The sequence below is a fragment of the Anser cygnoides genome, chromosome 4 (genome assembly GCF_040182565.1).
Source record: "Anser cygnoides isolate HZ-2024a breed goose chromosome 4, Taihu_goose_T2T_genome, whole genome shotgun sequence".
NCBI lineage: Eukaryota > Metazoa > Chordata > Aves > Anseriformes > Anatidae > Anser > Anser cygnoides.
The window spans coordinates 80,030,217-80,047,143 of record NC_089876.1 but is presented as its reverse complement, the minus strand read 5'-3'; the positions used below and the strand labels follow the sequence as shown (position 1 = coordinate 80,047,143).

At 41.1% G+C, this 16,927-nt stretch overlaps 1 protein-coding gene across 6 annotated transcripts in view; it reads right to left on the bottom strand.

Moving 5' to 3' along the window:
* The window catches only part of LOC106038647 (bifunctional heparan sulfate N-deacetylase/N-sulfotransferase 3), a 491,131-nt gene that overhangs the window by 98,109 nt on the left and 376,095 nt on the right, over nucleotides 1-16,927 (bottom strand). For all 6 annotated transcript variants that reach the window (XR_010831310.1, XR_010831312.1, XR_010831311.1 and 3 more), the window contains exon 8: nucleotides 6,399-7,517. Coding sequence is in view for 2 of the 6 variants with exons in the window: in XM_066996479.1 (XP_066852580.1) it covers nucleotides 6,399-7,379 (981 nt within the window). In the remaining 4 variants the exon portion in view is untranslated. The remainder of the gene's footprint in view (nucleotides 1-6,398; nucleotides 7,518-16,927) is intronic.

The window sequence follows — 16,927 nt, the reverse complement described above, 5'->3', positions numbered from 1 at the left end:
CTCCCAGATATAATACCTGTATGAATATTAACATCAAGAATAGACCAGGAATATTTTAACATGAAAAAAATGGAAGCCTGCTCTCCTTTGGCCTGACAGTCCACAGAGATGCAACACAGGTCCTGGCTATTATTAGACACATGGTTACTGTGCAAAGTTTTTGTCTTCGTGCATTTAATATAGCAGATAAACCGTGCAATTAATCTTTGTGCCAAGCTCGTTCCATTGGGTTTGGTTGTTTCTAGTGGTACACAGGTGCAGAGATGGAAGAGCAAGGATACACGGAAATGCCCAGCACTGCCCTGGCAATCCCAGGGGTAGGGCATGTGAGACAGACCCAGCTCTCCTCTCTCCTGCCACTCCTTTGCAGCCTCTCTCCTCTGGTCAAGGAGTTTTACACAGCTTTCTGTTCAAACATCAGTACACTCCTTTGAAAACAAATGCTGCCCTGTGCTGAGCAGCAGTTGTATCAGTCTTGCTATATTAAGATTCACAGAAGTTGGTACATAAACCAAATTGCTTTAATAAGTCAGACGTTAATAAAACTGACTGGTAAAGTGTTACATAAGCTGGTTGCAGCCCATAATACACATAAAATAATTTTATAACTTTTTCTGAAGTTGTATTTTCGGTCTGAGCTCTAGACAGTGCGGAACACTTCACAGTACTGTGTCTGAACCAACATGCTCCAGCAGTTAAGTCAGACTTCCTAAGGCATCATCCGGCCAGAGAAACATCACAGTTTCTATTATTCCCTTCCTTTGCCTCTTTTTAGGCATGTACTTTCTACTTATCATTACGGCCAAGCCAGTATAAAATACCATAGGAGCTTCAGATCAAATTAAGATAGAACGTACATACAGACGCAGTAAATGCATTGAACAACTGTACAAAGGTAACATGGCTCATGAACTGGGAATATAAAATGATTTATCTAATCAAAAATTCCTAATAGTTAATTCATGCTGTCATTTAAAGTCTTAAAAAAGATCTTTTGAATTTCCCCAGAGGAAAGATTTGCAGCTCAGTGCAACTGAATTGACAGGGGCATCTCCGGCAGTTCTGTAACCGACACATTTGATGACATATCTATCATTTTTTATTGATAACCTTCTGGGTGATCCTATAGGTAAAGAAAATTAACTTGCAGAATTAAGACTCTCCTGTGACAGGAACTATCTTGTGTCTTGACAGTTCAGGCTTTCTGGCACCTTCCAGCCACTCTGCCTCAATATAAAATAGATCTAAGCCTCTCTGAGGCAAATATTCAGGTCACTCCTGTGCAAGAGAAGTTGAAAAGATACGCCATGGTATTTTGAAAGTTTGTATCCAAGAGGTAAGCTTTACCATGGGAAGTTCTTATTTCTTTCCACATACAATGCAGGAGGGAAAAGACACTTTAATATTTTAAATAATAGTATTTATTTAAACTATACTGACTAATGTGGACAAATTTGCAATGTACAGAATAAACAATAAGCTCTTAGGGGAGAAATCTGATGCATTAAACAAAAGACCAGGCCACTGCCACAATGAGGAAATATCATAACGATGACAATGCTGGCTTTGGAACACAGAATGAGATTCATCTGACCAAGAGCAAATGTTTATACTTCGTCTTAGTCACTCTAGAAACATTTTATGAGCAACAGAAAAATATATACTTTTAAGGTGCAATTAACTTAACCACTGTCAGCCTAAAGAACTACTTGTTTATGTTGTCTACTATGGAAAGACAGAGGACTAGCTCTGATATAGATGTGTACATTATAAACCTCAAAGTCTGGGCAAGATGACAGACTGCGAGTGATGGAGACTAAAACACTATTAATTTATTCTTTCTGGCTAACTCCTCTCCATTATCAGCACACTGCTTGGAACAGATGATATGCAAGAGAATCACTCAGAGGACAGCTCTTGCTGTCTAACTCTTCACTGAGTATAATGCAGAAAGACTGCAGATTCAAGCTTTTATTTCCCATATGCATGTCTCCTAACAGATGCATCAGCTAAGTGCTCACAAAACAGAACAAGAAAAAATGAACCCCCCCCCCCCCCCCGAATGCACATGGTTAATATTAAACTTTTTCCTTGGCAATTATGAAAGAATAAGAAAATACAAGTACCACCTATCACAATATTTTCACGTGTTAGCATGATCACATTTGTGTTCTGTTTGTCTACATTATATGACCAAAGATGCTCATTCAGACCAGAATCTTCCCTAATAACATGACCACCACTGATCCAAAACTGAGCACAGGTAGGAGTTACAAGAGGAGAAAAAGATTAGTCTTACATGAAGAAAGTGGAGACATCTCCTGATTTCAGTTCAAATTACCTCTTTTGAAAAGCACATAAAAGACCAGACAATAAAGAGGAGATCACATAGCTAATGGTTTTAAAAAAAAATAAACAAAAGAACCCCACAGTATTCTAATTTTTCATTTTGAAAGCATGATCATTTCTCACTGAAATACAGAAAGGGCACGTATTGGGGAAATGAAGGAAAAGGTTGACCAACTTATGTCTATGCCATTATGCTCCACCAGCATTGTACAGTCAGTAGAAAAAAAGTCATTTTTAATTTTCCTCCTGATATCAGATGGCTTTTCCCTTGAAAAAAATCTCAGTGCTTTACAGTCTTAAAATTTTCAAAGAGTAACTGTAACAAAAAGAGACTGTATTAAATTAGTAGACTGTCAGTGGGGACAATCATGGTCTATTGAGATAAACTTTGTGAATATCTAGATAGATTTTTTCTGTACGTCCATTTTAATGAATTATTTGCACTGCTGAGACTAAAAGACAAAGAAAAAATGTAACGCTGTCACAGCATAATGGTCTCTCCTGCTAGACAGATATTAAGAGGAAAAAAAAAACTACTGAAAAATGAATGCTGAGATTACATTACCACGTTTAAATTCAAAGTGGGAGGCAATTAGACTATGAAAATGTTCTCTTCCATTATTTCTATTATTCCAGAGGAAGATAAAGTAAATAAATATGAAGATGGATGGTTGTTGCTGATACAGTGACTGCTATTCAGTATGGTACCTTGAAGAGCTATGTACTATTGGTCCAAGTTTAATATAGCAATACTTGAATCACAAACAGGTAGTCTAAAAATCTCAAGTACAGTTTCAGGGTTTGTTGTTGTTGTTTGTTTTTAAACTGAAAAAACCTGTGACAAAACTAGTATAAGCTTCATTTGTTGTTTAATAAGACAATCCATTTATCAGTTTTATATAATTTGCATTGAAAAACCATGTCAAATGTTTTCCAGGAGGGCTCTTTACACCTTGTATCCCTGACACTACGGATACTCAATCTGAAGTAGCACCACTCTGCCTAATAGAGACGCAGAAGACACTCATTTTAGAGGGGCTGCTTTTGACTCAACCTCTTTTGAGGCCAATATATACTACTGAAAAAACTACCACTTAACCTTACAACAGCAATTTTCAGTTATGCTCAACTCCAATTCACGAAATTTAAAGATGAAAACAGTTTAGCCTAACATCCAAACATTGACTATTCTGGCCACTTTGCAAATCTCATTTAAGCACCTGAAGAAGAAATTCCCTTGAAAACCTGGCCTTACTTGCAATCAGAACCTCCCTCCTTGAAGTTCTTCAGAAGCTGCCTGGACACGGTCCCGGGCAGTCTGCTCTTGGTGGCCCTGCTTGAGCAGGGGGCTGGACTAGATGGCCTCCAGAGAGTTCAGTACTGAATCACTAACAAGTGATTATTTCTGCTACCTCATCTGTGATAACCCTCCAGTTTCTAAACTTTACCCTATCCAGTTAGCAGAACCAAACACAGCTTTTCTGGATGTTGGAAGCTTTCTGAAGCGTTCTAGATTACATTGCATTAATTAACAGAGTGCATGTAGAAACATCCACATTGCTCTAAGTAAGCTCAGTCTTACCAGACATGACTATGTCCAGAAAATTTTAACTAGGAAACACATAAAACCAAATTAAAACACAAAAAAGCATTATACCCAATTCTATATTGCTAGTATTTAAAATGTAATCTTAGTAGAAATGAGTTAATTGCGAGTACTGGATATACAATCTTCATTTAGCAACCTCTTTCCACACTTGTAGCACGCGATTCTCTGTCACAGTCAATGCAACAGAGCTCAGTAAAACACTCATGTCTAACAGGATGTCATTTATGCACAAATACACTATACAGTAACTGATTTTCAACTACCACAATTTGATTTTATTTCATTCCTTCCACGTGTCACTGTGCCACAGAGGGTAATTTCTTTGATAATAATAGTAATGAAGATGCATTGCACCTGACAGCCCTAACAACACGCTTAATAGAACATTTTAACTTTTAAGTAGATAAAGAATCTGAAGGGAACACTTTTTCACGTTCCACTGTTTCAGAACACAGTTCTATATAAATGAAATTATCCTACTTAAAAGTTATTTCCACTTTGATATTATTTCTATTCAATTTGACAGTTTTATTTTGGGAAGATAACATTCTGACATACTGCAAATTATTCTTTCAAAACAACACAGTTCAACCTTTTGTATCTGCTTTAATCAAATTTGTCTCAATAGACTCTTCTTTCTGCTAAGTAATTCTGGCAATTCGTCATTTTAGGATAAGTTGGAATGATTATCTTCAGGTGTCATTCACAGAGACAAACAATATGAAACATGCTATTTCAAACTGCTACTGCAAGACATAGTGGGAGATTTACTCAGGCTTTATTTAATTTGTTAATAGAAATTGCTTCTTTTGCAGAACAACAGGAGTTTAGCCACTGATGTGGGTCAGACCTTCCTTACTTTGCTTCTGTGATTTGACTTTGCCCTTAAGAGACTCTCAAAGAACGCTTACCCACCTAACTCAAACGCTGCCACCACCTCCTACACAAAAATTCCATTTATTGGAGTTTCATCTTTACTCCATCCCTTTCCCATGCAATTTTTTTTTGCATAAGGAAAACACCTACTTATCTGAGAGGCATGTTTAATTGCAAATGCAGAGGACATTTCAGGAACTAGCATATGATGCAAATTTAAAATGAATTGAAGTAAATACAAGTTCAAGTCTTTTGTTTAATAAAACAGTAAATGCAGGGCTACTGCAGCTTGACAAATAGATTAGCACTGAAAAAAAAACCCACAAACAGAAAACCTAGCTAAAATTGAAAAAAAAAGAAAAGCTATCTACTGCATGCAGTACTACTGGAGTGCCCTTCATTGTTCCACATTCCTCTTTCAACATTGAAAGTTTTCACAAAACATTTTCCCTTATTTCTAGTACAAACAGGGAAAGAACCAGCACCTTATAGACTTTTACCTTCTAGACCAAGTATCAGTTTTGCAATGTGCTTTTTTCCCCATCTGCTTTGTAACAACACTTCACAAAAAGAAAGTGAGGTATACAGTGAGAAATAATGTTATTCCTACCAACGCTGACCTACCACCTCATCTGAACAGCACAACAATACAGAGTGAAAAGGGACCTTCAGGAATGTACCAACTTAAAATGTTAAAATGGAAATCTAACATTTTTAACATTGAGTCATTTAGTGACAGAACAAGATTTTAAGACCTACATTAGCAAAAACCTTGCTTGCAAGCAAGAGCCATAAAAGAGAGATAAGAAAGGTGAAATGCTACAAACAACCAACTCCTGACATTAGAAACCCGTTTCAAACAGCTAATAATCCAATCTGTTCTTCAAAATTTATGTTGACATTTACTTTTGTTCACTACATTTACTTCCTGCTTGTAAGTCTGGCAACATGTACGTTACGTACTAATAGATCTTAGGTCCAGCTCTGAAGTCCTGTGCTGTTTCCAAGCTCTTTTGAAGTATGTGTTTAGATAGGTATCATCGGACTAGAAAGTTAAACACTGCAATTATTTAGTTAGAACAATGTGTGTTTGGGAGGGGGCAGTGAAAAACAAAAACACTACCTCTCTTACCCCCTTTCTTTTAACAGTTACTTAGCAATTAGTCATCTTTAACTTCCTTTTGGGAGACTATTTTCCATGTATCATAGAGAGAATGTAATTCAGAGGTGTCCCCACCATCCAGTTTACAGAACATAGCTCTGGAAGGACTTGTGTCACTTGAGAGAAAACAAGTGATATCTTATTTTCTTTTTTAGTAACTATAGAAGCAAAGTTGTGTTGACTCTCCTCCAGCCTGGAGCAGGAAGGAACTGCTACACCTGGAGTCAGTGACCACTGAAAGCCAGACAAACTGGCTTTTCTCTCAAGGCACAGTTTGCATTGCTACTTTTTGTGATCTGTGTCCTTTCTGAGCTGCAACTATTAGTAACTGTTCACTTTAAAAATAAGATTAAAAAACAGGTACTTTGCTCTAACAACTATTAGTTGCTGTACATCCTTTACCTGTACATCGTTGGCGTTCATTCTTGTTCCCTCCTTCCCAACGAAGATGTCATCTATGTCAACCAGAATGTACCTATCCAAGGATAGTCTGAGCTTCTTTCCAGACAGGAAAGAGACGGCATCTATGAAAATCAGTTTGTGCAGCCAAAAATTCAAGTTATTGCCAAAAAGGACTCGTTGAATCCCATCGTGGAGTCCCAGGTCATGAATTACTGTGGCATGGAGAGCACTTTTAGCAGCAGGTGGTGAAAGGTTTTCTGGTGTCTTTACTTTTGCAAATATCACTGGTTGGTAAGCAGTATGATTAATCTGGAAAACTGCCCAGTCATTTCCAAGCAAGGGACCTTTCTCAAGCTTGGAGGATTTAGTCACATGGAGCAATGGGGAATGAGGGTTAATGCAACAGTCCTTAATACCCAGATTACTGTGGACATGGAAAGGAAAGCCCTTCAACTGGAAGTTCTGCAAGCTGTTCTCATTGCCTTTATGAAATCCAATAACACCTACACTATATTCCATACAGTACTTATCTAGAAGACCTCTGTTCCAAGAGTCCATATTCACATATTTTAAAATATTTTCATATACTATGAGAGCGTATTTGCCCTTATTTTTGTCTATAAGCACCGGGAGGTCACCTTTACCAGATGCAATCTCAATATGGTACTGAAATCTGCTGGATTCTAAAATGGTTATTATATCTTGGCCTAACGTTGAATATTGACTTTCCACAAACACCAGCACTACAAGATCTGTTCTCAGGGGATCGATAGGCTTCATGGTCTTCATCTCCATCAGCTTGTATGGCAACAGTTGAAGATCACCACATTCCACTTCTGAAGAGATTTCAGGAAGTTCATTTTCCTGTTTGTAGCCATTATACAAGTAGTATGCAGAAATAACAATGCTCACCATACAAAAAGTGGCCAGCAAAATAACTGTTCTTTGAAAATGTCTGTGAAGTTTCATGATAAAACTCATGTTGTTTACTTGCCTTAGATTGTTCCAAGCATTAAAAACAAACAGATTCTCAGCAACTTGTTCCAATCCTCTTAAATATTTATGTCACCATTGCAGCACACGCATCTATCTTCCACAAAGCTTTACAGAAGATCTAGTCTAGAAGAAAAGAAAATCACAGATTTAATTGAAGCACCACAATTTGTTAAGTATCATCACATTGAAACTAATGGAGAACAGAGAATCATTGCTAAACTGAGGTTTAGAAGTGAACAGTTCAAAAGCTTTGGTAGCTTTCTTCTGAATTTTTGCATTAGTAGCATTGTTTCTTCCTGCTCCCCATCATTAAAAAAACACACAGCTGTCACTCTGCTTTTACTAATAGCACAACATCAAACTATCTCTAAAGCAATTGTGTAAGCATAGAAGATGTAGTTGTAAGAACCTCCACTTCAATCTAACAGAAACCACACCTAACATTTCAAGCACTAAAAGCCTGAGTCCAAGAGTTGAGCAAAGAAGTCCAGCAAGGCTTTGCTTATCTGGCCCTTCCAGAAATGCCACTGGCTGCCATCTACATTGGAATGTCTCTAAATCTCACAGGCTCCTCACTCCCTAAGACTGTGTAAAACAGGGTTCACACAGGAGGCACTGAAACACAAGACATAGTGGCAAAGAACTTACTGCTTCCCTTAGATTTTTTTTTTTTTTAACCAAAAGACAAAAAAAACTCCAAATAAACAACTGCTGACAACCCAAACACTGAGGAAGTTTCATAATCTTCCTCCTTCAACACCAAGAAGCTGGGGGAACATTAGTCTACATCATTAAATGTATTCTCTCTAATGTTAATTTTGGAAAAATTGGAGAGTCCTTAACCCAATATGCACATTTTAACTGTTCAATATACACCCAGTCAGGTATACTATATATTGCATGTGCTGTAGGAGTGTTTTTTTTTTTTAAACAAAATACATTTTTTCCTGCAGCATTAGAAGCATAAAAATCGCATTTTACCGAACAATGTACCATTGTTCTGTATATTGTTAGAAGTGCTTTGTATTTCTGCGTATTAAAAAAAGCATAGAATAATTCACCTCTTAAACTTGAGAAAAGAGAGTAATAAATCCACAGCTAACTTAAGAGGCAGATCACCTAAGGACATATTTATGCTCTACCTTGTACCTACGGAAAGCAGTCATTTTTCAAGCCAACAGTACAATTGCTGTCAAAAGTTTCTAATAGAATAAATGAAAGATGTGACAAGCATAAAATAATTAAGTACTAGAAATTATAAAGGAAGCTTAACAGAAGATTTTGGAAAATATTAAAGATACAGAACATGCTGCTGTAACTTCACCATGCAGCACACAATCTGTAATGGCAATGGAATAAGCTGCATGTGTATTTAACATGGTCACTTCCTGAGTACTTAATCCTTACCTCCTCTTAAAAAAAAAGGCAGGGTTCAAAAAGTAAAAAAGCTACAAAAGTATAGTCCGTATCAAATATGAACTTTTCTATATAGATTGACAGAGCTAATGATAATAAATGATATCTAGTCAAGCTCTATCCCACCTTTTATACATTGAAAAGTTTACTTTTTTTTGTTATAACTTTTTATTCCCAGAATGGCTGGCATCCTTGAGTGCTAAATCATGGAGCAAATGATGATCAAAGAATAAGGCAGAGCTGTGATCCAAAAGAAGACTGAAGTATATAAAATATTAGTTAAAAATCAATACAGAAAAAGGAGTTGGGGATAAAATAACACTAAACAAAACCAAACAACTTGTCATGTACCTGGGCCATTCAACTGCTTCACAATTTAGGATGAGGAGCTCTTGTCAAAAAGGTGGTCTTTCACTCTATGCTTTCAGAACAAGTTAAAACAAATGATATACTTAACAGCACCTTTGTAACTTCCATGAATTTAATTAAATCCCAAAGACTGATGCTCCCAGTGCCAGGTACATAATGAGCACAAAGTAAAACAAAGTGAGTAGGAAAATAAGATAAGGGATAAGAGAGAAAGTACATGGCATCCTATCTATCAAAACAGCAAAATTGAGCACAAAGAGTAATTAAGCATACGTAAACTCTCTCATTCATAATTCAGACTCCCTTTAAACCCGTGTATCATCAGATAAGCCCACCTCATGGGTATATTCTACTCTTCTTAACTTCTCTACTCTTTCTGCTCTTGGTGGACTTAAATCTGGCCTTGAATCTTACCTGCAGCTGGACAAAGCTTTATACATAGCTTTTAGACAACAGACTTGCCTTTCACCTAGAGATATAGATGCATTATTCACTGTTAACCAAAAACAATGTAATTTGTACCTGTAGAAAGTGGTGGCATGTATCTGCAAAGAAGTTTAAGAATGCATGAAGACCAAACTGAGAGATCCAAAAGTACCTCTAGAAGAACTCAAAAGAATATTTCAGTATTGAGCTGTCTAATTTTTGTCATGCTAACTTCAAGAACATCAATTCAAGTATCCCGTTTCTGCTATTTAATCTGGTAAGAAGTCAGATGACAAAGAAGCAGCTCCATTTGACTTAAATGAGTAAAACTAGATTTTTTAAGACGTTTCCAGACAGATGATCTCTCTTATGGGCACAAAGGATTCTTGAATAAAACTGTTTTTATTTTTCATCTCCAATGCAGTTGACTGAATGCCAAGAAACTCAATTTTAGTGGCTAAAATTGGTGCTTCCTGCATTCTGTGAAAAACTCTATATGCCTGCCTATCTACATACCTAGTTTTCTTAACCCCACAAACAGCTTAGGTCTGGTTAGTACACAAGAGAGATGAGAGCCTGTGAAGTGGAACTCTTGCTGACCAAAGCACCATCACTTCCCTGAATAACAGTTGGTCACCAAACAACCAGCAGCACGGTGCTTCTTTTAGTCCCAGGCTCCTCTAACACAGCCCTAAATACTCCTGTTCTTAGGACAGAAACCATTCAAGTCGTATCAACAGGAGGCTCCCACCAGCAAAACCTTGATGTTTCTTTCCGCACCAGCCTATGCTCCTGACCAGTCGCCTGAACTTGACAATCCTGCCTGGAGAAGGAAAAATACACAGTGCCCTTAGCTGATGGCATGAAAGGGCTGACTAGATGCAGCAGCTGTAGACAGTTGTTTCAATGAGATAATACAAGAAGGGTTGCAACTCGAGGGCTGCTGAAGGAAGAAGCAGGTGCATTTGAAATATTTGCAGCAAGGATGTCCTAATGCACCTCCATGGAGCAGAAAATCTGGAGGCAGCCCAGAGACCTGGATTATTTATTTATTACAAGAAAGCCCATGCCATTTTAACCTTGGCTCCTAATTGCAGGTATCTCCTGGGGCTACAGAGAGCAGCTGCAAGAAGGAGCGGATGGGAATGCTAAGACAGATCCAAGGTCTCACTCTGAGGAATGAAGAATTATCTGAGACCAGCAGAACAACAGCCAGACCTGGCATCCTCAACACTGAGAACAGGAAGGAAGGAAGGAGAATGAAACAATAAGCAAGCTTAGCTTATTAATTTCAATGGAGCCACACATGAAAGGAGGACATGGTCCCACCTGTATCTTGAAAAGGGGTGCCAGGCAATATACAAATCCAGTGGTCCACAAAGGTGTCACTGAGAGAAGTCTTTATAAGTAAAACAATTTGTATATTACTTTTCACAGTCTGAAGCAATAAAAGCTGCTTCAGTGTTCTGTGTCTAGAAGCCTGTTATTTTAGAAGAATTTGCATTTGATCTCTTACAGAATTTTGTATTTTTATGCGACCATCCAAAAATTGAGACCAGTACCTTTTATCTATTTTGTTGTTCCAAGTGTAAAGTATTGAAACATCTCTTTAAGGTGAAAACTGTTAAGAAAAATTATTTGAATATACGTTTGAATATTTAGAATTTTGTTTTTAACTTGGAGACTCACTATGCAGAGGATCTTGTTAAGAGTAAGCTGAGTCATGGAAATAAGCTTCCCATTTTATTCTGAATGCAGCAAGGCTCAATATCATTCTCTTCTCCTGCAAAAGCAATTTCTGAAGCCCCAGACAAGTTCTCATGAAAATCTTGTGAGTACAGGAAATAAGTATCACCTTATTCATGGGAAGATTTACAACTCTGATACAGTACTGCTGGATAGTCACAGTTACAGGTGTCTTCAGACAGCCAGAATGAAACAGATCCACTAGAACAGGGATCGCGAACTTCTCCCCCCCCCACCTCCACCCCTTCTTCTCCAAATTCCCTACTAAGATGGTACTGATGAGAGAAAAAATACCATGATGAACTCACAGGACTCCAGTGAGTTCCTACCATTTGTAGCTGTCTTTAGTTTGTTGTTTAATTGCACACCAGAAATGACCAGATCCCTGGCTTCTACAAGTCATTTCAGCACAACAACCATACTGGAAATACATGAGACAAAATTGGCTGGGGATTTCCCCTATTAATGAGATGCATTAGCATTCTCTAGCAAACATAGAGAACATGAAATTGGAAATAGTTTTTTTTTTTTTTTTTTTTTTTTTTTTGTATTTACTGGCAGTAAAGCTGATATGATATCTAAGCAACTTCTGGGGAAGTCTTTGCAGTTTGCCTGGAACCCAGACCTTGGACTCAGGCTCTGCACAGCTGCTGAAAATCTACGCTGCGTGCATGTCGCGGCAACACCACAAACGTGCCCTCACTGCTTCATTTTTGCACCAAGACTTCCACAGTGTGCACAGCATGGGCTCAATAGAAGTGGCTTGACCACGCAGCAGAAACATGCTATTTTCTGGACTCAGTAGCTCAAAAGAAACATGGCTCTGGCCATACAATTTCATAACTGATAATTATACTTTTGGAAACTAAAGAAAAAAGTTTTATCAATTCCATGTTCACATCTTCATACTGCAAGGAATACATGCCTAAATAGGAAATCAGGTATCCCCATAAACACAGACACATAAAACTGCATACAGTTTTATATTTAGAACAAAATTAACCTGCTGAAGTTGTGTCACGAATATCAGTCAGACTTAAAACTATGAAAAACATTTTTCTTGAACTCATTTATGTTTTAAACTACCAAGATTAAAACAATGGGCTAAACTAAAATAACCACAAACAAAAGAGAAATTGCTCTCAAATTACATTTTTAATGCCAAATATGAAAATCAGGTTTAGTTTTACCTCAGAACGTGCCCTTAGGTTTAGTTTTACCTCAGAAATGTGCAAAGTCAGCTATATATCATGACCTCTCAGTAGGAGCAACAAAGTTGTGTCACACATACACAAAAGTTAAAAAAAAAACAAACACATTGTTACAGGCTAAGGAAAATCCTTTTTATCAAGAATGGCCAGAAAGTCCTGCAAATTCAGGATTCATTAATCAACAATATTATTCAGTTACTACGTTTGTCTGGTTAGCTACACCTGCATGTATTTTTTAATGTCTCCCGTCCTACTAGACCCCATCAGTATATTCTGTTCCTGCTCCTTCCCAAAGTGGCTGCTACCACAGCGATAGCAACAAACTCCTCATACGTTAAATGAAGGACAAGATCTAAATCACAAAGAGGCAAAGAAACAGACATCCTGTTCAGTGTGTTAACATGGGCACTTTAAATTTATAGCGATTAGAATGCTATATAATTGCTCTGAACAGAAAAGCCTGCTTTGGCCAGGCAGCGTGAAATACAGCTTCAGGGGAAGTATTTTGAAATCAGCGTTACCACAAGGTAGCTGTTCAGATACATGAATGACAGGGTAGAGAGCAGCAAAGCACATCTGAAAACGACTACACCTGGGGTGGGCAGTAGTGCTCAGGTTTGCGTAAATCAACTATGAAAACGGGAAACTGCTCTCCAAATGCTGCGTACCTCGACTTACATCACTCCGCTGACTGAAGTATTCAAGCAGTAATAACTCAGATAAGCAAACACAGGTTGAGAATGAGGTCTTATGACTGGATATTAAGAACATATTTTCAACTTGAGGAGATAGCACTATGAGACACAGACTGCTGACAGCAGTCATCAATACTCTTTAGCATCGCATAACAAGTCCCGTATACGTGAGTATTGAAGGGCTTCCATTTTCTCACATATTTTTAAAAAAATAAAAGAACAGCTTACGCAGAACAAAAACTCTGTCAGACAGATGCTTTTTTCAAGTCCTTGGTGAAAGCAGCTTTCAGTTTCTATTGTACCTGTTATCCTTAGCTCTGTGCTGCACTGCTTTAGCCAGTACCTTACAGGACAGGAATTAATGCTTCAGAATTTGTTTTTAATAAAGTTTATTTATAAATATCAAATATATGGTATTTAAAGTCTTGGAAGCCTTTACTTCAGTACAAAAGTTGGTTTAGAGCTTTAAATTACTTTAGCTGTGATACTTTCAGCCAAAAAAATCTTAAGATACCTTGTACCTCACGCAATATTTCTGAGATTACTCCTATTATTCCTCAGCGACCGAGCAAACAAGCAAAAGGCAGGGCACTGCCAGCCCCTCTCCCCTCACACCTCAGCCGCAGAAGCTGAGGCGGCAGCAACCGGCGCCCCTCGCAGCGGCCCGGGGGGCGACGCCACAGCTACTTTAATAAAGAAAAAGGCAAAAACTCACCCCGCCGCGAGCTATCCCCCAAGTAGCTCTCCAGCACAAAGCAGCGGTTCAGTCACCGCCGAGTTTTGTGCCGCCTCCCCGAGGTCTCTTGGGACAGGCCCCCGTTTCGGCACGGCGCCGAGGCGGCACCAGCACCCCGGGGCACCCCGGCACTCACCTTGCTCCCTCACGCTGCCACCCCACAGACGCTAGAGGGCAACAGCGCCGCGCAGAAGCAGCCAGAGGGAGCCGAAACGCCCGCCCGGGTATCCGAAAGGCAGCGGGCGGCTTGGCCCGGGGAGCTCACTGGGCGCCAGCCGAAGGAGAACGGGGGGCGACCGGACAGCTCCGCTCCGCTTCGCGCGACACGGCCCCGAACCGCGGGGGCTTCCCCGGGCCCCTCGGCACCGTCCCCCGCACAACTTTCGGGGGGCAGCCTCGCCGCGGTCCGGAGATGGGCGGCAAAAGGCGCCCCGCCCGTCGCCGGAGCCGCCCGCCGCGGCCGTTACCTCAGGCCGCGGCCCGCCGCCATACCGCCGCGCCGGGGCCGCCGCCGCCGCCCACCGCTCTCCTCCCCGCGGCGGGCCGGGAGCTGCCGGCTGCAAGCAGGCACGGCCGTGCCGGCCGCCCAGGGGTGCGAGAGCCGCCCCTCGTCTCGCCTCGCCTCCTGGAGGAGGGGCCCGGCTCCGCGCCCACCGGCGAGGGGCGGGCCGGGGTTGGGAGGCGCCGCCGCCGCCTCCGAGGGGGTCCCGGCCGGCGGCCCCCGGGAGCAGGCGTGGTGTGAGAGTGCCGAGCGAGGCGTTTGCAGCCCGGATCCGCTTCTTCGTTTTGTTTTGACGCCCCCAGCCCCGTCACGTAGGGGTCGGGGGCTGCCCGCTTCGCCCCGGCGGGGTGTCTGCTCCCCTGGTGCCGCTGGGGAGCCGCCGGGCCCCGGCCTGAAGTGCGCTGGCTGGCTGCCAGCCATCGCAGGTGGGAGCTGAAATTGATAAATGCCACAAGTGCCCTCCTGATCCGAGTAATTTACCTCGCAACTGCACGGTGCCCGCTAGCTCACCTCACGGCTGCGGATCCGGTGCGCCGCGATAAGTCGGGCACTGGCGGTTGTCTGCCCAAGCCCTCCTGTTTGTGGCTCACTCCTGTCAGAAACTGAACGGAGAAAGCCGACGTCTTCTGAAGGATTTTTTCTCCATCCTTTTCCAAACATCGGCAGAATTTACAGTTCTTGATTCAGAAACGTTGTGATTAACTGCTTTCTCATGTTTCATTTTTCCCCCCTCCTTTTTATTTCCATAACCGACTGAAGGAACTCCTCACATTCTAGTGTCTTCTAAGCTTCAAAAGTTTGCAAAGCCAGAGTTCCAATTAAAATTTCCATTATATTGAAAGCACATAAAAATTTTAATGGAGATGATCTAATCCCTTATTGCTCTTGCTTTAAAAAGCAGCATAAGGTCGCAGGCCCCTACGTGCAGAATTGTCGACACGAGGGCTTGGTCTGCATGAGGTTATTAATCTGCAGGAGTGTCCATCCAAAATGCTGTTGGCCTCACGATATGCCACACAAAGGGATTTTCTGCCACACGAAGATTCTCTGCAGCGTGGATATCCTGATACAGTCTTGCTTTGGGGCCTCTCTATTATGAAGGCGTTTTCCTACAATGTACTATGAGGTACAAGGTGGAAGGCAGCCAGAAGTGACTGAAATTCTTGGATGTGAGTTCAAACTCACAAATGTGCACCATCTCCCTCCTACCATTCTTTCTGAGCTGGTGCTGTGTTTAAGTTATCACTGGCCAATGTGGATGGAAGAGCATTACACGGGGCTTGTCCTCATAAGCACCTGGATGCTCACAGAGATGTGCTAGACATCTCACAGCTGAGGGCTTCAGCACTGCGAGTCAGCAGCTGCAGTACTGAGCAGTTTTGGCAGGAATATTAACAGCTTTGATCTTTCTTGGTGCTACTTTCAGTTTTTTGCTCTTGAGCTGTCATTGTAGTGTGAACTGGGCATGACGCTTAGCCATTCTTTCAGCAATACATCTTTAATACAATGCTCAGTATGCTCCTGGCCAAGTTTTCTTCCTGGCTCCAAGTCCTTCACAAAGCAAGCGGTAGCAATGTGGTGTTGCATTATCACAGAGTGCTACCACAAATAGCATCATTGTGGCTGTGTGTAAGGATCTGAGGTCACATCCAATGTGCGTCACCCAAGAACTGAATGGTGCACACAGGTCAGTGAGCAGTTAATTCAGGCAAGGAGATAGGTGGGAAGAAAATTGGTGGACTACTAACTGCATGCAAAACAAAAGTGCTTTCAGACAACTGCTAGTCTGTGCTGAGTGGCTGCACCATGAACTAAGGCAACATCTGTGCTGCTGTTGTCACACAAGACAGAGACCAAATCCTGTCTCACAGATGTACGTACTCACTGGTGTCCATATATTCAGCATGGAACAGATACTGAAGCAAACTGCCCTCTGTTCCAAACCTGGAAGCATTTGCCAAGGGAGATACTTAGCTCATTTCAGATGGTTGCCACAAACTAACTGTATTCCAGATAAAGCACTCAAGACACTAGGATCTAGGCTAACAGTACAGATCACCAAATGGCTGCAAACAGCTCAGAAGCTGTCTGGTCCAACCCCTGGCTCAAGCAGGGTCACCAGAGCAGGCTGCCCAGGAGGCTTTTGAAGATTTTCAGGGATGAAGACTTCACAACCTCTCTGGGCAGCCTGTGCCAGTGCTTCATCACCTGCAGAGTAAAGAAATGCTTCCTGGTGTTCAGAGGGAACCTCCTGTGCTCCAGTTTGTGCACATGGTCTGTCACTGGGCACCACTGGAGAGAGCCTGGCTTCATCTGGTTTACACCTCACCGTTTGGTATTTATACACATCCTCCCCTGAGCCTCCTCCAGCCTTCACCAGTGTCAAGTAAAGGGAAGAACCACCTCCCTCAACCTGCTGGCAATACATACCT